At 43.7% G+C, this 23,754-nt stretch overlaps 1 protein-coding gene across 1 annotated transcript in view; it reads left to right on the forward strand.

The window, feature by feature from the left end:
- Positions 1-23,754, forward strand: part of LRP8 (LDL receptor related protein 8) — a 958,713-nt gene that overhangs the window by 925,777 nt on the left and 9,182 nt on the right. Inside the window, exon 18 of the mRNA XM_069232647.1 lies at positions 3,892-4,067. Coding sequence (XP_069088748.1) covers positions 3,892-4,067 — 176 coding nt within the window. The remainder of the gene's footprint in view (positions 1-3,891; positions 4,068-23,754) is intronic.

Consider the following 23,754-nt stretch of genomic DNA (forward strand, 5'->3'; position numbering starts at 1 on the left):
GCTGAGGAGGAAATTCTCAATACCGCGTACATCTCTGTATATGGTATAGAGGTGTCTTTAGCCTTTAGTGAGACAGAGATACTTAGTAGGATCTGAAAATTAGTGCCTGACCAAACGTTGCTGGTGCCAAGTAGCGTAGGTTCTGATTATCCTAATGAGGCTACTTGATTTGGGCAGCAGAATCGCATAATTATGATATACTAAGTACATTTCCACTCCATGTGACGCCTGTCGGCCTGATCCAGGTTTTACGGCTAACTAGCAGCGCCTCATCTCCACCCAAGAGCAGGGATGATTGTGGCAACCGGGCGCATGACAAGAAAGACTCCTCAGGGGAATCGTTGTTGATCAGATCTCGTCCCTTTCTCTCAGTTACATTAGTCTCACAGAGGCAAAGACAAACAGAGGCAAAATATAGCTCAATAAGGGTTTATTGAAGTAACTGCATCTTAGATAAAATGGAATGTATTGCAATAACTAGGATGATAAAAATCAATAAAAGCAAAAAGGTGATAAGGAGTGTGAAACACAAAAACAGTCCCACCATACTGTCACTAGGAGTGATATATAGTTCTCCCACCTATGTGATGTTATAGCACAGCATAATAAACCTAACCCACCCTTCAGGTTTCCCCCCTGGGAAAACATCACCCCTCATACCTGAGTAAGGAAGCCTGTAGTCTAGAGAGGCTCTGTCCCCATGTAGGCCAGGGGTTCGGCAGTCTAAGCAAGCAGCTGTAGTGAGGCAATCAGCATGCAGTCGTGGTCATCTGGTTGGAATCTCCCTCTAACGTGTATGGGACAAAGGAGTGTTTTTATTATAAAACAGTTGACATTCTAAGAAATGGTCCCCGCGCATGAGTGTGCATGTTTCTGTGAATGTTGGTGACACAGCGTACCACTTTTGTCGGCATCCCTATCTGACTGCAGCCTTGAAGAAAGCACAAAGTGAAATGAAAGTCCTACTGAGAACGTAATGCTTTCCCAGGCGAAAGAGCAATTAGATAGAAAAATAAAACAACACCGCAAATGTGTCTATTGCTAGAAAAATAAAACAATGCTGAATAAAATGTAACTGGACTAAAGAGCAAAACGGCAGGCCTAGTTTGCTAAAATAAAGTGTCTAAAATATGGCTAAAATAGTTATAAAACAAGGTATTAGGGGTCCACTGTATCCTTCTTTTTAGTGTCTTTACCCGCAAAAACAGGACAGAACAGGACAGATGATCCATTTTACCAGCTTGCCTGGCTGTCCAATGCACCCTTGCTACGCCATTCCTCTTTTGTAACACACAAGCAAATACAAAGATTTGTTTTCCTTTTAGTTAGCCAGAGTGCACTTCATTTGTGTTCCAGGTGGTCTGCAGCTGTGCATAAAGTGCCTCTGTTCTAAACTTGTTCGCTCATCGATTTCATACGCCCAGCTTCCTGAACCTACTTTCAGAAAAATTAGATTGGTTACACTGAAATCTGTATCAGCTGCCTACGGCATTCAGTGATACTTTTAGGTCTTAGCTGCCCCTTATCACAGGTGGCTGGAAGTGCATTTTAGCGGAAATGTGCCTAAGAGTTCTCTAGTGGATTTGAAGAGGAGCATGTTTCAGATGGAAGATTTTCAAGGAGTGTTACAGACAAAGAGATGCAATAAACCTAATGTGAGATGGAAAACCTTCCGACTGATAGTGACAGAAACATGGCAGATGTCACTCTGTCATTCAGAGATGAGTGAGCTAGGAAAGAAGTTAGAATATTAAGCACTGTATGAAGCTCACAGTGGCCATTGACACGACCAAATGAACAACTGAAGGAAGATTGGCACCGTCGCCCTTTTTGTGCTGCTTGCCTCAACTGGTGACACCTATAGTTTGCTTAGTTTTCCTTTCTGATGTGAAGAGAAACAAGGAAAGAGTGAATGGGCTCCATGCCTGCCGGCTTGCACAAGCCATTGAAAGTTATCCTGATACAAAAAACAAACTACAGAATGTCATTTAGTGCAAGACTGCAGAGCTTCTGCACTGTTGGTGTGCGTTTCAAAACTTACTGTGGGGTGAGCACTCATCATTTGAACAAGTACATTGTTACAAAATGTACCTTAAAAAAAGTTATCTTCTAAAACACATGATGGTCTTTGAGCCAAGTCCCCAAAAGCAGCAAGGTTTGTTTCGAATGTGACTGCAGTATTTCACCGGATACTGGAAGTTGCATGGAGCCGCTGTCTGCATTAACGGTGATGCTGCATGTGTTCTCTACTGACTAGGTTGCTGGGATATTTCTTTCAAATGAAAAGGTGGCTTTTAAAAACGCCCTTAAGACTCCTCGTAGCTGTGTGGTAGAGTAGGCAAGGCCTAACTTCAGTGCTTAATTTGTAAATTAAGAGGTGCCGGTGCTCAAAGCCCTTCCCTTAAACACGAGGCTGCTGTAATTAAATCTGCCAGCACTGAATACTGAGGCAGCATAATCCTGAAGCCACCTTGGGCCTCTTCAATCCATTTACGGCCCCTTCAGTTCATCCTGCAACTTTCTACTTTCTCCCTTTATGACGCTTTTTAGTTTTTCCTTTCCTCCGTCTTTCACATCTGTGTCTTTTGCTCGCAACAAATGCTTGAGGCATAAGAATAAGCCCCGGCCCTCACAAATAAGTGCCGGTGCTTAGCACCGGAAACAACAAGCACAAATTAAGCATTGCCTAACTTAATGTGTGTTGTGTGAAAATTGAAACTAGATGTTGTGTGGCACAGGCATGGTAATCCCAATAAGTTACAATGAGTAGCCAGAGTTGCTACTTAGTTAAGACAAGCACTTTCACAACACCTTTAAAATGTACGTTAAACAGAGAGAAACTAAATATAATTGTAAGCATAAATCATCACCAGTAAAAGCTCCACTGCTTCCCAGAATATATACTGTACTAACTCCGTTTAATAATTGGGGGATTTCAAATGACAAGAATTATGATCGAACAAAGAGCAGTGTTATCCTGAAGGAAAAGATCTAACTACTGATCCTCCATGCAAAAATACAAAATCGCACTACAGTCACCCGACATCTCTGATTACCAAGTGTGGCTCACGATGCCCTCTCACCTATCACCCCATCAGAACCATGGAGTGGGCTGGACTGTTAGCATTGTTTGCTATTGCGAACAGTATTACAATTACAACAGCAATAACACAATTTACACAACCCGTGAAAATCTGCAATAAAACATAAAAACACTTGTATCAATACGTGTCAGGAAGAGGAGAAATGGCTTACTTTGTGTATCTGTGTTCAATAACTGTTCAGCATTTACAGAAAACTCCCTGTGTTCTGATAGTCGCAATCAGCATTATGATTATCATGCATACTGACTGTAAATATTAATATTCAATAAAATTGAAAGAAGGAACAAATAATTCCCTGTTTCACTGGGCTTTATTTACATGGAGAGAGTAGGTATTCCTTTGGTATTCCATTTGCAGGTAATGTATCCCACAAGTAAATATATGCTGCCATCTTCCAGGACCTAAATAGGGCAACTGAAGAGGGATACATTCAAGGAATATCTGATAATTTAAGGTTTCTCCTCATCCCAGAATCCCCCAAATTGTATTGCGGGCAATAGATTTCCAATTTGGGTGGTCACGTAGACTAGGTACCCTAGAAGTTTTGCCAAAAATCACAGAGGTGAACCTTTCGTGAGAAAGAGAAAATGACTTATGGGACAAATGCTCGTTGATGCAATAACTTCCAAAATGTTTTGCATTAGCCTCTGAAGCATACAAAACAATGCCCTGCAAAGTGGCTAGTTTTGGGACAATTAAATGAGAAGCTATGTGTAAGGAATTTGAAAGTACATGAATAGTACCCGTTGGTGAAAGCTTCACTAATAGTTGAACTTTTTCTCTTCAGTGGCAATCGGACTGCTGTGCATGGGAGGGTACCTGATATGGAGAAACTGGAAGCGGAAGAACACGAAAAGCATGAATTTCGATAATCCTGTGTACAGAAAGACCACAGAAGAAGAGGAAGATGAAGATGAAATCCATATAGGCAGAACGACACAGATTGGACATGTATACCCAGCGGTAAGTGTTCAGCATCACCACTGTAATTGGTTATTTTAAATATCAGAGAGATGTCTCATAGCTTAGGGTCTCAGCTGGGTGGCCTGAATTGTCCATATCTTAATGTTGTGAATTTCTGTGTGCAGAATATCAAATGAAAAGCATTTGATCTAATCATGGGATAATGTAATCAATTATCGATCCTTAAGACTTTTGGTACAGAAACGTTGATATTCAATAAGCCATACAAAATATGGCTTTATAAAGTAAAAACAGATAATACGTAGTCATTATAGTTTGTAAGGTTGTCTTAATATACAGCCTTCTTTAAAAATTGGCCAGTCGTATTGGTATTAGCTGTGCATACATTTTTATATTCCTTATAACCAGGTGATGCTTAATCATTACATTTTATGGCATTTCACATATATTGTATATTTTTGTTAAATTAAAATACAAAATATTCCTAGCAAAACTAAATCTCTATTCCAGATTCCCTTTGTTATGAAAAACGTCTATTAGAGTAAATGTTATGTTCTGGTAGAAAGTACTTCAAGATCAAAATAGAATTGGCCAAATGTAGGCAGGAGATTATGCAGGATTCACATATATGATTAATTTCCTGAATCCATTTCAAGAAATCCTTGATTTCAGAGTTCATCAAACAATTGGCCCTTAAACACTGGCCTGAGTCTCAAACTTCCGTAATGAACCATGTGTGGCCTTTACACATAATGACTACATATTTAGCCCCATACCATATTGCATACAAAATGATTCGAGGGTAATGAACCACATGGATTTTGCACTGTTTGTTGCTTAGATAGTAAAAGATGGAACTAACAGATTTTCCCTCAAAAGTAGTTCCTTCAGCCATTTTTGTTTAAGACCACTATTTTTGTTGTTTCAACTTTAGTTTGTAAGTAGCACAAACAGTGTAAAATCTATTTGCTCTTTTTGTTATACTGGGGTTAAACGTCCTGTATTATGTGTTGAACAAAAATAGAGTAAATTGGACATGCAACAATTTTTGTTGTAAGGATGTATATTGTCATATATCTGAAATTTAAGATTATTTTATTTGCATTAGTTTTTAATGAGAACTATCAGGTATCTTCAGTTTTGGTCAAGAACTACACATATCATCTTGCAGTAATTAAAATGAGTCTCAGTATGAAAGCTAATTCTCCCACACAGTCTTTATTGAAATACAAGTCACAGTCCTTAAGCAGGGCAGGGTTGCAGGCTGTATCTAAAGACGTTCTCTCAAAGTTGTGCAAGGTCCAGCTGAAGCCATTGGTTTTGGCGGAAACGTGCAATGCGTGAAAGTCAATTTGGCTGCCATGGAAGTCTTCTAATTGGCTGGATACTTTTGGCACCTTCACCTGCTCAAGATTTCTTCATTCAGTCTCTATCTAACCCGGTCATACAGTACAAAGACCAAATCACCTTTGCATCTCTGCACACTGGAAGCAGCCTACAGTAAGGATCATGCAGATGTTTGTAGCGAGATTGGTTTCACCAGCTTATGTTCCAAGGAATATTTGCAAACCTCCAGCTTCCATCCTTTCTAATACTCATGTTGACGATTTAGTTTCTTAGTTGGCATGGAACATACATTTCTTTTTTCACCAGCTGAAATGTCACTTCACTTTTACCAAACAATTTCGTATGTTTTGGCTATTTCATATGTATCACCGTAAGGCAGATGCCTGTCCACATTTCTTAGCTTTCATGACAGTTGAGAAGTTTGGACTTTCATGAATTTTGTGGAATGGGGTGCAATACATGATTAACTGTGTTCCAATTACTAATGTGTGCCCTACCTTAGTACTTGTGTGATTTGTGTATATAAAAATTGCCCTGCACGTTTTAAGAACCCACAATACATGTCAAAGGCTCTCTTCACAAATGCATGACATTTAAAGCACATTGTTAGTAAAGGCTGCTTGGTAATGTGAAAGACGTCAGGGCCCCGAAACCTCTTGTATTAATGTGATCATACCAGTTAGTCCTGGGGAACGATTCACAAGTCTTTTCCCCCATGAGAATGTGTGCCTTACTCCTGGCGCAAGTACTCACTAGAACATGTTTGTGAATGCGACTCCTGTGCCTATATTACAGATAGGGCACACTGCCCCTCTCTGTGCTGTGGTGTACCTTTAACTGGCTGCCGGGTGCAGACCAGGTCACTGAGCCCTAGCGCAATAAATGTGCTGACCCCATTGCAGCTGCAAAGTTGGTCTACTACAACGGATTTCTTTCCTGCAGTGTTCAATGTCCAATTGTTACTGTTTCCAAATTAGTGCACAATTGATATTCCGATGCAAAGCGGAAAATAGCTTGAATGGCATTGCTTCAGGTCACTGTAAGTTTAAGCAAAATGGTCTAGTCAGCCTAAGTAGATTTCTGATAAATGGACCTTTTTTATTTGTATTTGAAATTTTTATAAAGCAAAGTAGAAAAAGGGTTCCTGTAGTGTGTGGGAATGAAGAAGGAGGGTCGAGTTTAGCTTTCTTAGCGCGTGGGCAGCAGCGCTTCAAGTCTGAAAGAGCACTTACAAGGTAACAGCCACTTCTATCACCCCTCTCCAGGGCCTCGGAGGTATGTTCTGCGAGGCCCAGGGGAGATGCAACCTTTCAAAGTATTACCCATAACCGGTTACACCAATGCAGACATTCTTTGCCACATACCTGCACTAAAGCAGTTTGTCACACTTCCCAGACCTGCAATGAGTTCTGCAGCAGTTAGTGATTTTGCACCATGTTTTAACATGTATTTTCCAGCGTGAGCTCAGTGAAGGCTGGCAGCATTTGGCCGCTCCCAGTGCCTGGAGCCCAGCTGGATGTTCTGAGGTCCAGGAAGGGTGGTTGTCATGGTTACAGGTCACCGTCGATGACGCGCCGCAAGTCAGTTAGCTTGTAAACATGGAGGCTTTTACCAGTTGTGAAACTCCTTTTAAAGAAGTAACTTGGCGCAGGGTCTAAGGCGTGTGGTGCAAACAGTGGATGGGTCACAGGGGAGGACATGCCCAAAGAGAAAGCCTGGCCCAAACAATCCTTTTCGTCTCTTTGAATTTTGGTGCTGAGTTCAGCATTATAATACTAGGGAGGAGTTCACATCTCGGAATGTAAAACAAGCTTGGATGAGCTATTCATGTCTGACACAGAGCATCTTGAGAGCTCTATGTACTTCAACACGCAGCATCATTTTCAGGCCTCTATGAAGACTAGTCAGTGGAAGTTTTATTCTGCTGAAATGGAGGTTTTACTCTGCAGATTCTTGTGGTTGTTTCCTGGTTCACTGAGCAGCCCAGTCAGGTACCAGAGTTCTGATATGTGGTAATACGTGGTACAAGAGAGGGCTCATTATGGAGGTTTCTGCAGCACCTTATATTATACCGAAGTGCTCCAGGCGTGCACAAAATGGGTGCACATGTTCCCTGTGCCCTGGAATGCTTCTGATTATGCATCCTCTGTTGTCTTACTAACCATAGAAATGCTCCCACTCTAGACTTGAAGTCATTGAGATCCTTGCCTGATACCTTAAGTGCAATGTCTGGAAACGAATGAACACATTGGGAATAGCCTTCTTCATGGTTGCTTAAAAACCTTCTGGTCCTTTCTTACTTTCTGAAATAAACGTGGCTAAATAGACCTATAAAGTACGACTTTGGGTTTGATTAAGTCTAAATTATTTGATTTGTACATTCATCAATTTCAAGTGTGCCCTAGGGCTAAAGCTTTAACCTCAGTTTACTGCAGGGTTTACCAACTCAAACCTCGAACAACTAACTTTGAAATATGCTACATCTCTAAGTTGTGGAAGTATTGATGTTATTATTGGCAATTAGGAATAGTGACCATGAATAGAAATCAACATATCGACTGCAAACATCATCTACTTAAAGAGATCTAAGTCTTCCTCATCTGTATATAATTTCTCTCACATTTGGCATATGATTCTTCGATTACACAAAACAAAAGCAGTGAACTTGGGCATTGCTGCCTCAAGCTCCTTTGAAGCTACGACTTGTCACACATCTGTAACACATCTGTACACATCTGTAACAGGCCTAGTTTGGATAAGCATCTATGGGGGTGATTCCGACCCTGGCGGTAAATACCGCCAGGGCCGGGTTCCGCGGGAGCACCGCCAACAGGCTGGCGGTGCTCCTTTGGGCATTCTGACCGCGGCGGTACAGCCGCGGCCAGAAACGGAAAGTCGGCGGTGTACCGTCGACTTTCCGCTGCCCATGGGAATCCTCCATGGCGGCGCAGCTTGCTGCGCCGCCATGGGGATTCCGACCCCCATACCGCCATCCTGTTCCTGGCGGTTTCGGCCGCCAGGAACAGGATGGCGGTATGGGGTGTCGTGGGGCCAATGGCATGGGCACTGCAGGGGCCCCCGTAAGAGGGCCCCACTTTGAATTTCAGTGTCTGCATAGCAGACACTGAAATTCGCGACGGGTGCTACTGCACCCGTCGCACCCCTTCCACTCCGCCGGCTCCATTCGGAGCCGGCTTCATCGTGGAAGGGTGTTTCCCACTGGGCTGGCGGGCAGCCTTTTGGCGGTCGCCCGCCAGCCCAGTGGGAAACCCAGAATGTCCGCCGCGGTCTTTTGACCGCGGTACGGTCTTCTGGCGGTCCCAGCCAGGCCGGCGGCTACCGCCGCCGGCCGGGGTCAGAGTGACCCCCTATGTGTTTTACAAGGGATCTTCAATTCACATTGCCGAATGCCCTCTCAAGGTTGAGTGATAGTAAAACTGCTAGCGTGTCATACTTGCTGACAAAATCGATCAGGCATTGAGAATTCCTTGTGCGAGCTTACCTGTGCTAAAACCTGATTGGTCTCAGTGAAACAGGGATGCAAAACGCTCCTATTTCTCAGAGCTATGTGTGACCAGATCACGTTGGTACGAGGCTATCTCTTTCTGTGTCAGAGATCTTAACTTAAATCTTTGCTTCCTAGTTTAGCAATACAGTTTGGCATAAGCTGTTTTATTTTGATTTATTGCCAGTTTTGTTGACAGGACTGTGCATCGAAGCCAATACTCAGGGACTTAGCCATATGTTGTAGGTTTCTAATGTTTATAAACAATTTGCCCTGCCCACACTTTCTCCCTGCTCACGACTTGAAATCAAGGTAACTGCAAAATGCGAAGCTGTGGTGTTTTCTGCATAATTATAGAATTGCTGCATAGTCTACCCATTGTTAAATAATTTGCAGAGCTAAACAACTATATTTTATTTCTAACTTACACAGATTAAAAGTTATTGAAATAAATGTGGCACAAATAGTGCAACGCAGCGCTGGACACGTTACAAAGGTTAGAGGATCTTCCAGGTTTTCATTGCCATGTTCAGATATTAAGCTGGTACTAATGAGGAGAGTGGAACATTTGGCGAGAGTCAATATTTGATAGACTGTTGGTTGGCTTTATTCTGCGGCATGATAAAATCATGACATATTCAATGTCATTAATTTAGCTACGGAATGATGTTTTTTTTTTTGTTACAACATTTTATGCTTCATTATACTTGCAAGTTAAGTCCCAGTGCCCCCCAAACCAGGTCGTGCCCCCCCCCCAAAACCCACGAGTCAAAGACAGGCAGACAACGGTCTTTGGGAAGAGGGTCATGTTTATTATACGTATATAAATCATTCATAAAACATTCAAAACTTGACAACTTAACAATATTATCTTCATAAATCTCAAAAAAGCTGACTGTACAAGGAAAGTTATCATCAGAGAAAATACTTTTTAATGGATGCACAGTAATAGCAACATCACTGGGAGCAGAAAACCGTTCTTATCATAGTGGAGGCTCCAATAATTCGTCTTCCAACAATAAAGGTCCAGTCAACCTTTATCCCAAGAGAACCATACAGGTGGACGCCACCTGTATCCCTGAGGAGGGGTCTCCACTCCCAGTAACCTTGTCCGCAACCCCAGGGGTTCACCCCTCAAACACCAGACTGACCGCTGGGGTCCTAGAGTGAGACCAGGGGCTACAACCCCGTGCCCTACACTGTCTAACTATGCACGCTTGCCCCAGGTAGTGTGAACATTTCTCTTCCAGATTCAGATTTTTGTCCCCTCCCTAGTGCTGCTCTAGGAAATAAGTTGGAGGACTCTCTCCACTGAGTCCCTCATCACAGAACAAAGAAATAGACAGGTATAATGGTGTACAGCCTTTGCCTCCCTTGCCTTTGCGATGTCTCCCGCGAAAAGGAGGTGCCCAGTGGAGTCATGTTCTATATAAGCCACAACAGTCGCGACAGAGGGGGCGGAAGTGATGCGCACACCGCTCGCCACCCCCCCAACCCCCCCCCCCATGTTGCCTCAACATTTTGCCGGCAGCTGCTCCTGGCGACGACCAACCCAGAACCAGTCCCGAACCCCCTTCCTCAAGAAAGGTCAAGGAGGCCAGGAGGGGGCCCAGTCCTCGCGGTCCGGGGCCCTAGTGCCGGGCCCCGGTAAGGGCAGGCTGCTTTGGTCAAACAACTTACTTCTCTTTCTAAGGTCCGATGTCTTAAATCTTACAGTGACTCCTAATGAAACACCTACATGATGTATATGTAATGTAAAATACTGTTGTGCAAGGCTGTTTCTTAAAGGAGAGACATGGCTCTAGAGGCCCATGTTTTGGGTACATTCTAAAACATAACTGGAATATTCGAAATAAAAGTGGCACAATTGCTTGCATGAGGTGTCCATAAGCTGTTTACTACTTAGTGCAACATTTAATACAAAGTATTTTACTTTGCGAGTCTGAAAGGACAATGTTGATAAAATGGTATTCTCATATTTCCATGCGAGATAAAATTACTATTCGTTAGTGTTTTTACACAGCTTTAGAATCTTTCAAATTGGTGTGTGTTAAAATGTCGATGATAATGTGATAATTCTGCTGCAGAATGTGCTGTATAGTGCCATATAATTTCCCTTTCCTATTGCATAATTTAGTCAACCTTGCAGCTTAATTTTGTCATCCACTGCCACTTAATTCCAGTGACCCTTCTTATATACATACCTAAAATTGTCAATAAGTAACGTGGTCATTCTAACATTTAACCCCTTCGCTGCCAGGCCTTTCCCCCTCCTGTGCCTGGCCTTTTTTTGGCTATTTGGGGCAGTTTGCGCTTAGGCCCTCATAACTTTTTGTCCACATAAGCTAGCCAAGCCAAATTTGCGTCCTTTTTTTCCAACATCCTAGGGATTCTAGAGTTACCCAGACTTTGTGGGTTCCCCTGAAGGAGGCCAAGAAATTAGCCAAACTACAGTGAAAATTTCGTTTTTTTTTAAAAAAAATGGGAAAAAATGGCTGCAGAAGAAGGCTTGTGTTTTTTTCCGTGAAAATGGCATCAACAAACGGTTTGCGGTGCTAAAATCACCAGCTTCCCAGCTTTCAGGAACAGGCAGACTTGAATCAGAAAACCCAATTTTTCAACACAAATTTGGCATTTTACTGGGACATACCCCATTTAAAAAAAAAAAAATTGCTTTCAGCCTCCTTCCAGTCAGTGACAGAAATGGGCGTGAAACCAATGCTTGATACCAGAAACCTAAACATTTCTGAAAAGTAGACAAAATTCTGAATTCAGCAAGGGGTCATTTGTGTAGATCCTACAAGGGTTTCCTACAGAAAATAACAACTGAAAAAGAAAAATGTTGAAATTGAGGTGAAAAAAACAGCAATTTTTCTCTACGTTTTACTCTGTAACTTTTTCCTGCAATGTCAGATTTTCGAAAGCAATATTCCGTTACGTCTGCTGGACTCCTCTGGTTTCGGGGATATATAGGGCTTGTAGGTTCATCAAGAACCCTAGGTACCCAGAGCCAATAAATGAGCTGCACCCTGCAGTGCGTTTTCATTCTATACAGGGTATACAGCAATTCATTTGCTGAAATATAAAGAGTGAAAAATAGCTATCAAGAAAACCTTTGTATTTCCAAAATGGGCACAAAATAAGGTGTTGAGGAGCAGTGGTTATTTGCACATCTATGAATTCCGGGGTGACCATACTAGCATGTGAATTACAGGGCATTTCTCAAATAGATGTCTTTTTTACACACTCTCTTATATTTGGAAGGAAAAAATGTAGAGAAAGACAAGAGGCAATAACACTTGTTTTGCTAATCTATGTTCCCCCAAGTCTCCCAATAAAAATGATACCTCACTTGTGTGGGTAGGCCTAGCGCCCGCGACAGGAAACGCCCCAAAACGCCCCAAAACGCAACGTGGACACATCACATTTTTTTAAAGAAAACAGAGGTGTTTTTTGCAAAGTGCCTACCTGTAGATTTTGGCCTCTAGCTCAGCCGGCACTTAGGGAAACCTACCAAACCTGTGCATTTATGAAAACTAGAGACCTAGGGGAATCCAAGATGGGGTGACTTGTGGGACTCTGACCAGGTTCTGTTACCCAGAATCCTTTGCAAACCTCAAAATTTGGCTAAAAAAAACAAATTTTCCTCACATTTTGGTAACAGAAAGTTCTGGAATCAGAGAGGAGCCACAAATTTCATTCCACCCAGCGTTTCCCCCAAGTCTCCCGATAAAAATGATACCTCACTTGTGTGGGTAGGCCTAGCGCCCGCGACAGGAAATGGCCCAAAACGCAACGTGGACACATCACTTTTTTTTTAAAAGAAAACAGAGGTGTTTTTTGCAAAGTGCCTACCTGTAGATTTTGGCCTCTAGCTCAGCCGGCACCTAGGGAAACCTACAAATCTGTGCATTTTTGAAAACTAGAGACCTAGGGGAATCCAAGATGGGGTGACTTGTGGGGCTCTGACCAGGTTTTGTTACCCAGAATCCTTTGCAAACCTCAAAATTTGGCTAAAAAAACACATTTTCCTCATATTTTGGTGACAGAAAGTTCTGGAATCAGAGAGGAGCCACAAATTTCCTTCCACCCAGCGTTCCCCCAAGTCTCCTGATAAAAATGGTACCTCACTTGTGTGGGTAGGCCTAGCGCCCACAAAAGGAAATGGGCCAAAACACAACGTGGACACATCACATTTTTTCATAGAAAACAGTGCCTACCTGTGGATTTTGGCCTGTAGCTCAGCCGGCACCTGGGGAAACCTACCAAACCTATGCATTTTTAAAAACTAGAGACATAGGGGAATCCAAGATGGGGTGACTTGTGGGGCTCTGACCAGGTTCTGTTACCCAGAATCCTTTGCAAACCTCAAAATTTGGCTAAAAAAACACATTTTCCTCACATTTTGGTGACAGAAAGTTCTGGAATCAGAGAGGAGCCACAAATTTCCTTCCACGCAGCGTTCCCCCAAGTCTCCCGATAAAAATGATACCTCACTTGTGTGGCTAGACCTAGCGCCCGCAACAGGAAATGCCCCAAAATGCAACGTGCACACATCACATTTTTTGAAAGAAAACAGAGGTGTTTTTTGCAAAGTGCCTACCTGTAGATTTTGGCCTCTAGCTCAGCCGGCACCTAGGGAAACCTACCAAACCTATGCATTTTTGAAAACTAGAGACCTAGGGGAATCCAAGATGGGGTGACTTGTGGGGCTCTGACCAGGTTCTGTTACCCAGAATCCTTTGCAAACCTCAAAATTTGGCTAAAAAAACACATTTTCCTCACATTTTGGTGACAGAAAGTTCTGGAATCAGAGAGGAGCCACAAATTTCCTTCCACCCAGCGTTCCCCCAAGTCTCCCGATAAAAAATGATACCTCACTTGTGTGGTTAGGCCTAGCGCCCGCGACAGGAAATGCCCCAAAACGCAACATGCACACATCACATTTTTTTAAAGAAAACAGAGGTGTTTTTTGCAAAGTGCCTACCTGTAGATTTTGGCCTCTAGCTCAGCCGGCACCTAGGGAAACCTACCAAACCTATGCATTTTTTAAAACTAGAGACCTAGGGGAATCCAAGATGGGGTGACTTGTGGGGCTCTGACTAGGTTCTGTTACCCAGAATCCTTTCTAAACCTCAAAATTTGGCTATAAAAACACATTTTCCTCACATTTTGGTGACAGAAAGTTCTGGAATCAGAGAGGAGCCACAAATTTCCTTCCATCCAGCGTTCCCCCAAGTCTCCCGATAAAAATGGTACCTCACTTGTGTGGGTAGGCCTAGCGCCCACGAAAGGAAATGGCTCAAAACACAACGTGGACACATCACATTTTTTCATAGAAAACAGTGCCTACCTGTGGATTTTGGCCTGTAGCTCAGCCGTCACCTGAGGAAACCTAGCAAACCAGCGCATTTTTGAAAACTAGAAACCTAGGGGAATCCAAGATGGGGTGACTTGCGGGGCTCTGACCAGGTTCTGTTACCCAGAATCCTTTGCAAACATCAAAATTTGGCCAAAAAAACACTTTTTCCTCTCATTTCGGTGACAGAAAGTTCTGGAATCTGAGAGGAGCCACAAATTTCCTTCCACCCAGCATTCCCCTAAGTCTCTCGATAAAAATGGTACCTCACTTGTGTGGGTAGGCCTAGCGCCCACAAAAGGAAATGGCCCAAAACACAACATGGACACAACACATTTTTTCACAGAATACAGAGGTGTTTTTTGCAAAGGGCCTACCTGTGGATTTTGGCCTCTAGCTCAGCCGACCCCAGGGGGGGCAGAAATGGCCTAAAATAAATTTGCCCCCCCACCCCCTTGCACCCCCCCCCCCTCGGGAGCGACCCCTGCCTACGGGGTCGCTCCCCCTGCGTGACATTGGTGCCAAAAAAAAAATCCCTGGTGCCTAGTGGTTTCTGCCCCCTTGGGGGCAGATTGACCTAAAATCAGCCAATCTGCCCGAAGGGGGGCAGAAATGGTCTAAATACAATTTGCCCCCCAGGGGAGCGACCCTTGCCTAATGGGTCGCTCCCCATCTGTAAAAAAAAAAAAACAAAAAAAAACCACAAAAAAAAACTTGCCCTGGCGCCTAGAGGTTTCTGCCCCCCCGGGGGCGGATATGGCCTAAAATAAATTTGCCACCCGCAGCCCCAACCCCCCCCCCACCCCCTGGGAGCGACCCTTGTCTACGGGGTCGCTCCCCCTGCGTGACATTGGCGCCAAAAAAAAAATCCCCGGTGCCTAGTGGTTTCTGCCCCCCTTGGTGGCCGATTGGCGTAGCAAAAAACGGCCCATCTGCCCCCAAAGGGGGCAGAAATGGCCTAAATACAATTTTCCCCTCCAGGGGAGCGACCCTTGTCCAAGGGATCACTCCCCATCTGTAAAACAAAAAAAAACAAAAAAATCCCCGGTGCCTAGTGGTTTCTGCCCCCCTTGGGGGCAGATCGGCCTAATCAAAATAGGCTGATCTACCCCCCAGGGGGGCAGAAATGGCCTAAAATAATTCCCCGCCCCCCCAGGGGAGCGACCCTTGCCTAAGGGGTCGCTCCCCTTGCGTGAAAATTCATGAAAACAAAAAAAAACTCCCTGGTGTCTAGTGGTTTCTGCCCCCCTTGGGGGCAGATTGGCCTCATCAAAATAGGCCAATCTGCCCCCAAGGGGGGCAGAAATGGCCTAAATATAATTTCCCCCCTAGGGGAGCGACCCTTGCCTAAGGGGTCGCTCCCCACCTAAAAAAAAACAAAAAAAAACAAATAGAAATAGAAAAAAATATATATAATGATCCCTGGTGCCCTAGAGGTTTCTGCCCCCTCGGGGGGCAGAAAAGGCCTTCTTAAAAAATGCCCCCAATTGGGAGCGACCCTTGCCCAAGGGGTCGCTCCCTTATGTCTATTTCACACAACAAAAGACATCCCTGGTGTCTAGTGGGCGTTTCAAAAGCCGGATTGCAAGCAATCCGGCTTTTGAAACACTTGGAGAGACTTCAAAGGGAAGGAAATACATTTCCTTCCCTTTGAAGCCTCTCCTTGCCTCCCCCACGTGATCGAAAGAGAAATGCTTTGGATTTCTGTTTCGATTGCGCTGGAAGCTGAGCTTCCAGCGCGATGGGGGAGGCCCTGTGACAAATCAGCACGCGCTCGCGCGCTGACGTCATGGGGGGGGGGTTGGGGGTTCGGGGGTCGGGGGTGGAAGGGCTTCCCCTTCCATCCCTGCCTTGGGGGGGTGGGTGGGGAGCATGAGGGGAGCGCTAGCGCTCCCCCCAGTTCCTGTGACTTGGACGAGGTCACCTCGTCCAAGGCACACGGGAACTGGTGCCTTGGACGAGGTCACCTCATCCAAGGCACAGAAGCGGTTAAGACTCCTACGGCTAAGGGGAGCTAGCGAGAAGATGTAGTCTTCGCCAGCTGCCCCTCTGCTGCCGACATGCGTGATCTTGTTCTGGTTGAACATTTCAGACCTATATCTGTGGGAAGCTGCAGCTTACTGAGACCCCTTCCTTGGGACTGCTGAAACTTTACTCCGGGCGAAATATGAACTCTGTGGCAGTAAGACTAGATTCAGGCATTTATACTTTTATAGTTAATTTGTAGCAAGCCGAATATTACACATTGGTTCATTCAAACTGATTATCCTTAAAAGATAGAGCAATAATAGAGAACGAGTTAAACGGTGGACATGTCCCCTCACGCCATGGGCTAACCTCAGCATTTCCCAAGGTGTCCATATTATTTTAGCGTCTGCTAATTTACATTGAGGTGCTATTTAGAACCACATTGCTTACGTAACACAGGCAAAAAAATATAGCGCCAGCCTAGGTGGTTTAGTTAATTCTGCCTCAAGTGCCGAAGTTGGTACTTGAAGCCAAGGAGAAAATTGTACTTTCTCCTTTATATCGTGGGGACCTGATTACGTGTGCCCCTTGTGGGAGACAATAATTATTGCACTGATAAAATCAAATTCAGCACAAAAAAGTATTTAATCTAAAGTGTCCCTCTGAAAGCCTCAGCATACCAAGATTATTCAAAAGATAGTTTCAGTACCCTCAGTATTATCACCAACGCCTGAAGCTGGGATGAAATGTGTTTTAATTGCATATCATAAACTCTGGGATGCTGCTGTCTTCCATTTCTGGATAATGTCACATAGCCTAGGAACTTTGGGGGTCATTCTAACCCTGGCGGTCCAAGACCGCCAGGGCTAGAATGACGGGGGCACCGCCAACAGGCTGGCGGTGCCCCGCAGGGCATTCTGACCGCGGCGGTTCTGCCACGGTCAGAAGTGGAAAACCGGCGGTCTCCCGCCGGTTTTCCGCTGCCCAAATGAATCCTCCATGGCGGCGCAGCAGGCTGCGCCGCCATGGAGGATTCTGACACCCCATACCGCCATCCTGTTCCTGGCGGTTCTCCCGCCAGGAACAGGATGGCGGTATGGGGTGTCGCGGGGCCCCCGTAAGAGGGCCCCAAAAAGAATTTCAGTGTCTGCTTTGCAGACACTGAAATTCGCGACGGGTGCAACTGCACCCGTCGCACCTTCCCACTCCGCCGGCTCAATTCTGAGCCGGCGTCCTCATTGGAAGGGTGTTTTGCACTGGGCTGGCGGGCGGCCTTTTGGCGGTCACCCGCCAGCCCAGTGCAAAACCCAAAAAACCCTCAGCGGTCTTTCGACCGCGGAGCGGTATTTTGGAGGGGGAAGTCTGGCGGGCGGCCTCCGCCGCCCGCCAGACTTAGAATCACCCCCTTTGTGTCTTTTAAAGAAAGATCCTAGTCTCAGTGAGCCTTTTAGGCCAGTATGAAGTTGGCTTAGTAATGCCTGAACACTGCTGGTGCTTCATGTTTTTTCAGGCTTACAGGAAATGACCAAGCCAGGGTACCACAGATCAGCCACTTCCATCACATACTCTCTTTCAGACACAGAGTGATGACAAATGTGTCCTCAAGTTACAAACATGTTAATGTAGCCTCTGACTTCTCTTTTCTATTTGGTTGCTCCTGCGATCAAGTCAAACAAACTTCAAGGCACTTGGATCTTCCACAGCAGGCATGCAGAGCAAAGCAAAAGGTAGAGAACCCCATGGTTCTAGTGGTGAGCTGAGGTTCTGGTTCATCCAGCTTTAATTAGTCTGGATTTGCTCATACATGTTTCTGGCATACTGATTCTAGAGTTCCTAATGTCCTTTGAGGAACCAGGAAATTCTTCAGAATCCACGACTGCTGCAGGAGTTAGTAAGCCTACAAAGGTACAATTTTGGGAAGGCTGGGGTCTCATTGGTGGAATTTCGAAACCTACAGTGCAGCAATGTAGCTCTGTCACTAACCTGCTCCCACTTTTACAACAAGATGACCTACCTGATATCTTGCAGTGGTTACTTTCTGGTCACTGATACTGTGTACATTGTCCTGTAATTCTAAGATGGCAGTAGAGTCTGCTTGTGAGAAAGATTGGCCCTGTCCCTTGAGTCTCTCACCCTGGTGTCTTAGTGCAATACCAGCAGGGGAGAGGTAGGCGTGCTCATACTGGAGTGGCCTGCTACCACTGAGGAACAAAGTTTCCCACCTGACTGATCAGTGTTAAATCACTTACCCAAGCAAAGTTGAAGTTGACAATTACACAAGACCTTTGTCATGAAGGCTAATGAGCATTTAATTACTTCTGTTTTCCCATACAGGAAAAAACATAACGCCCACAGAGAGCTATTTGTATATTTTGATATGACAGCTCGATTTTTAGCTAACAAATAACGTCTGTTGGACCTAGCCCTGTCTGCAGGGTTGCACCCAAACATTTTGCCTTTATCCTCCACTTTTTAGCTGAATTAGTTTTTGCTGGCCTTAAGACACTGTGCACTTTACCACTGTTAACCAGTACTAAAGTGACTGTTCTTTCTCCTGTAAACATTATAGAAATGGCTTACATCCAGTTGACATATTGTTTTTGTTCAAACACTTTTTATTTTATAAGTGAAAAAGAAAAAAAGAAAATTGTTAAATAGTGTAAGATATATGCACTCTACAGTACAAGATATAGAAAAGCATACAATATTGTATGAAAACAGCAATACATTAGACAAAAGCAGTGTCTAGAGTGGGATTAACAGTAAGTAGATGAATGACTCAGAGTACCAGTGGTATGAGTGAGGTAGGGTCAGGTATGGATGGTCTGTGTGAGGGTACCTAATGATAGAGGAGAGTAAAACAAAGGTACCCTAATTGTGGTGGGAATAAAATACCCGAGTGTGCACTAAATTGAGCAAGAAAGTAAAGAGGAGAAAGATAGAAGAGAGAGAGGGAGAGATAGAGAGTAAGAGAGTTCAGAGGAGGAGTGGGGTGTGGTGGGGTGGTGATACTGTCTCCTGTTGTGGGTAGGGGCGAGTGAGGGTAGATAAGGATATGTCTGCAAGGTGTAAGACGTGATGGTGTGGCGTTTGTCCTGGTATTCGTGGGCTATGGAGGGTCCACTTTTTGGAGATAGAGGTTGTGTGTGTTTCATAGGCCATGCAAACCTGTATTATTGTGTATCTTTTTATTCATAATATTGTCAGAGCTTCTGGTGGAGCATAAAATGTTCCACCATCTTTTGAATGGAGTTTCTGTACTGGATTTCAATGCTAGTAGAATTGTTTTTCTACCTAGTGCTAGCATGGGGTCAAGTAGAGCGAGTAGTGTGGGGACAGATTGATGTTAGGGTGGTGTGGTGCCAGGTCGAGTGTTGAGGTCAGTAGGTTTTGGAGTGAAATTAATTTTGAAGATGTGTTGAATGGTTTGTTGTATCTTAGGCCATAGCGATTGGACCAGCTTGCATCTAAAAGAACATATTTTCAGTTAATTCACAGGATTCCTCACGGTGCCAGCACTTGTCAGATTGCAGCAATCCTAATTTGTCTAACTTAGATGAAGTCCAATATGATTTGTGTATCGACCAAAATCTTAATTGTGCGATTGCTGGGGTGATAATAGCTAAAAAAGGAGAGTGCCCGATTCTATGCCAGGCAGAGTCTGGGAAGTGTGAAAGTAGGACTTCTGAAATATGTGGTGACCATTTCTTTTTTTGATTTTTGAGGAGGTGTAGTCTTTGAGGTTCTAAACGTTTGTAAATGTGAGAGGCGACATAGATTATTCTTTTGAGTTTCCTTAAAAGGTCAGGGAGGTCTGGATTGTGTGGTTTCAGCGGCCTTCTAATGGATCTTTCAAGTTTTAAAAAGCTGTAAAATTCAATCAGGGGGAGATCGTATTGTGAGCTCAATTCAGCAAAGGAGATGGGGTTTAGAGTTGTGCCTCGATCTCCAGTGAAGTTGACATCTCTTTCTACCCATTTTTTCCAAAAAAGCGTTCTGCCTTCTAGATTGATTTTATGATTATGCCATAAAGAAGCCTTGGTGGAGTTGGCTATATGATTGGACATAGATTTATCAACGTGTATCAGGGGTGGTACCATATCTGCTATAATGGGATAGGAATGGGCCAGTTGGAATGGGTAGTTTTTGGAGGCCACTAATGGGTAGTTTTTGGAGGCCACAAGTAGTCAGGGTGGATTTTTGTAGAATTGAGGCAAGTAGTTGGAATTCAATTTGGAGCCAGCACATGGGGGGGGGGGGCATCCGTGATTGTGTTAAGCCACCAACTACCCTGGGTAGCTAGGAACATCTGTTGGTATCTGTGGAAGTCAGGCATATTTAAGTCACCCCTGGATTTGTTCAGTTTTAGGATGGGACAGGAGAACCTAGCTCTCTTCCCCTTCCATATGAAGTTCAAAATAGGTTTATGGGAAGCATGCTTGAGAAAAAGTTGACTAGGGGTGCTATCATCATTTTTGAAGTGTCGGCCCTGCCTTACCAAGTGAGATGTTTAGGGAACCATGAGTTTTAGATTCTTAATTTTGGAGAGTGTCTTGCTCTTGTTGATCGAAACGTATGTGTGGAGGTCTTTGCCAAACCAGATGCCCAAATATTTGATTGTCTCAAATTGCCACTTCAGGCCGGAGTCGCCTAGGATCATGGGGGAGCAGAAGATATTCATGGGGAAGCTCTCTGTTTTCGAGTGGTTAAGGGTGTTGCCAGATAGCCTAGAGTAGTTGCTGATTTCTGATATAACATGTGGGATACCTTTGTCTGCATCCTCAATAAAGATCAGAACATCGTTGGCATAGGCTGCAACAAGTTGTCTGCTGGACTGTAATTGGATACCTTTGTTGTCGCCAGTTGCTTTTAGGGAGCATAAGAGAATCTCAATAACTAATAGGAATAGAAGGGTCATCCTTGTCTGGTGCCTTGGGCTAAAGGAAATGAGTTGTATATACGGCCGTTTACCCTGACTTTCGCCATTGCTGATGTGTCGAGAGACATCACCATTCAGATGAAGTTGTCGCCTGGTTGAAATTTGCAGAGCGTCTCGTATAAGAAGGTCCAGGAGACCTTATCAAAGGCTTTTTTCTGCATCAAGAGCCAACGCCATGGTGGGTGATGGCGATGACCGGGCTTCTTCAAGACTGTGACAGAAGACACAAATGTTATCTGCAGCTAGCCTACCCTTCAGAAAAACAGTTTAGGTTGGAGCAATCAGTTTTAGGATCACTTTCTCAAGTCTTCAGGCCAATATTGTGGCATATATCTTACTGTCAGTATTGATTAACAATATTGGTCTTTATTTTTTAATGTCCAGAGTATCCTTTCCTTCTTTTGGGATAATGACTTTTGTGGCCGAGCTGGATATGCGGCCTATGGATGCTTATGAATGGAACAGGGCAGGAAAATGTTCTGATAGGATAGCAGAGAATGTTTCATAGAAGGCTATCAGGGCCTGGAGCCTTAGCTGATTTGTGGGATTTAAAGGCCAAGTGGATTTCTTCAGGGGTAATTGGAGCATTGAGCTGGGATCTATCTTTTGACAAGGTTGATGGAAGCAAGCAGATTTTCAGATATGAAATGCAATCTTTTGGGTTAAATATATTGTTTGGAGTGTAGAGGTCAGTGTAGAAGTTGTGGAAGACTAGAAATTGTGGTAACTGTGAGAACAGATTTGTTTTTGATGGCCGTGGTGATGTTTTTGTTTTTGGAGTATTTCAGATAATTAGCAAGGGCCTTCCCGGCTCTGCTTCTAGTGATCGCCTTCTCCACATTAACAATGTAAACCCATTTCTGCTCTCCAGCACTTAGTACCTGGTTGAATTCATATGTTAGTTAGTGGAGTTTAGGGATGTCATGTGAGCTGGTGGAGTGTCTGATGGATTTGGTTAAGGACTTAATCTCTGTTTCGATAGAAGCTAGGCATTTGTTCAGATATTTTTTTGGAGCAGCAAGGTTCATTAAGGTACTTCTGAGAGTGACCTCCAGGGTGTCCCACCTAATCGAGGCTGAGGTATCACCTGCTTTGTTTTCCTGCAGGAATTTTTGGATTGCTTCACTAATTTTGGATTTGGATAGGTCGTCCTCCAGGAGTGCGTCATTAAGGTGCCAAACCCTGGGGGATGGGTGAGTATCTGCGACATAAAGGTCCAGAGATATGCATCCATGGTCACTAATTAGTTTAGGCTCAATCTTGGGGTTTTGTGCGGCAAGGACTAGATACTTTTCTGTTAATATATAATTAATCCTCATGAAGTAATGGTGTGTGGGGGAGTAAAACATATATTCACTACCACTTGGGTTGAATAGTCTTCAGGTATTGATTAGATTGTTTTTCTTGCAGCAGAGTCTTATCTGTTTGTGGGACCTCTGCCATGAAATTTGTGAGAAGAGATCCTATCCAGGACACTGTCCATTGGGAGGTTGAAGGCCCCCCTACAATGATGACATAGTTAGGAATTCTGTGAGGCGCTTATCCAGGTTCTGCCAGAAGGCAACTGAATTCTTGTATGGGGTATAAATATTTACTACCTCAAAAACCTGTTTTCTTTAGTATTGTTGTGATTAACCATTGTCCCTGATGGCCCTGTGAATGGTAAAGGATGGATATTGTGAGCGCTCCCATGGCTTATCTATTTCATCATAGTAAGTGTTTGGACACTGCTTTAAGGTCGATGAATCTTTTGACTCATTTAAATTACATACCAGATGTCATGTGACACTACAACATTAAATAATAATAACCATCACTAAAGAATTAGTAAACGATGCGCCATGACCCATTTGGCCATGAATAACCACATCTTTTAGTATCAATTAAAATGTTTATTTCCCTATATTAACAATGCTAAGGGCACGAAAATTATTCTCAACACCAAGTGGTACAAGTAAAGAAGCATCACAGGCTGTCGAATTAGCCTGAAAATCTTAGTTTAAACAAAGCAAATAAAACAATAAACTCAATAGTTAGAACACAAATTAATAACATCAATATGAAATAAAAGAGAGATAAGATACATTTGATTAAAAAATAAATCAATGTCAAGTCGTAGGTATAGAGAAAAACACCTAAAAAACTTCAGATTAGCATTAGCATGTTGGGCTTCATGCAAACATTTAATAACATTTATTTAGAAAAAAACATCTAGCTATGAAACTATCAAAAATAGCAGCAGTATTAAAACAGTAGCAGCTGGTACCTGAAAAACAAAAGACAAATAGCAATACACAGATCGTTCATAATTACCTACCCTAGAGAAATCAGGGGGGGGCATCAGAACAGGAACAGGGTAGGGGGGCAGTTTAGAATTTGGACAATAAGATCACTAAACCATCAGAGCATTAGTTCAGTATTGAACAGGCATAGTAAACTCAGAAAATAATAAAACACCAGAATGTCAGTAGACTGACTGGCAAAGCATGAAGTGTAAAAGTGACAGATCACACTAAGTATACGAAGTGAAGTCTCTGAAAAGTAGGAAAGAATGCTTGAACTCAACCCCAAACAAAGTGAGTGCCAAATGTCTGATTCTCAAACATTA

This window comes from Pleurodeles waltl, chromosome 4_2 (genome assembly GCF_031143425.1).
Source record: "Pleurodeles waltl isolate 20211129_DDA chromosome 4_2, aPleWal1.hap1.20221129, whole genome shotgun sequence".
Taxonomy (NCBI): domain Eukaryota; kingdom Metazoa; phylum Chordata; class Amphibia; order Caudata; family Salamandridae; genus Pleurodeles; species Pleurodeles waltl.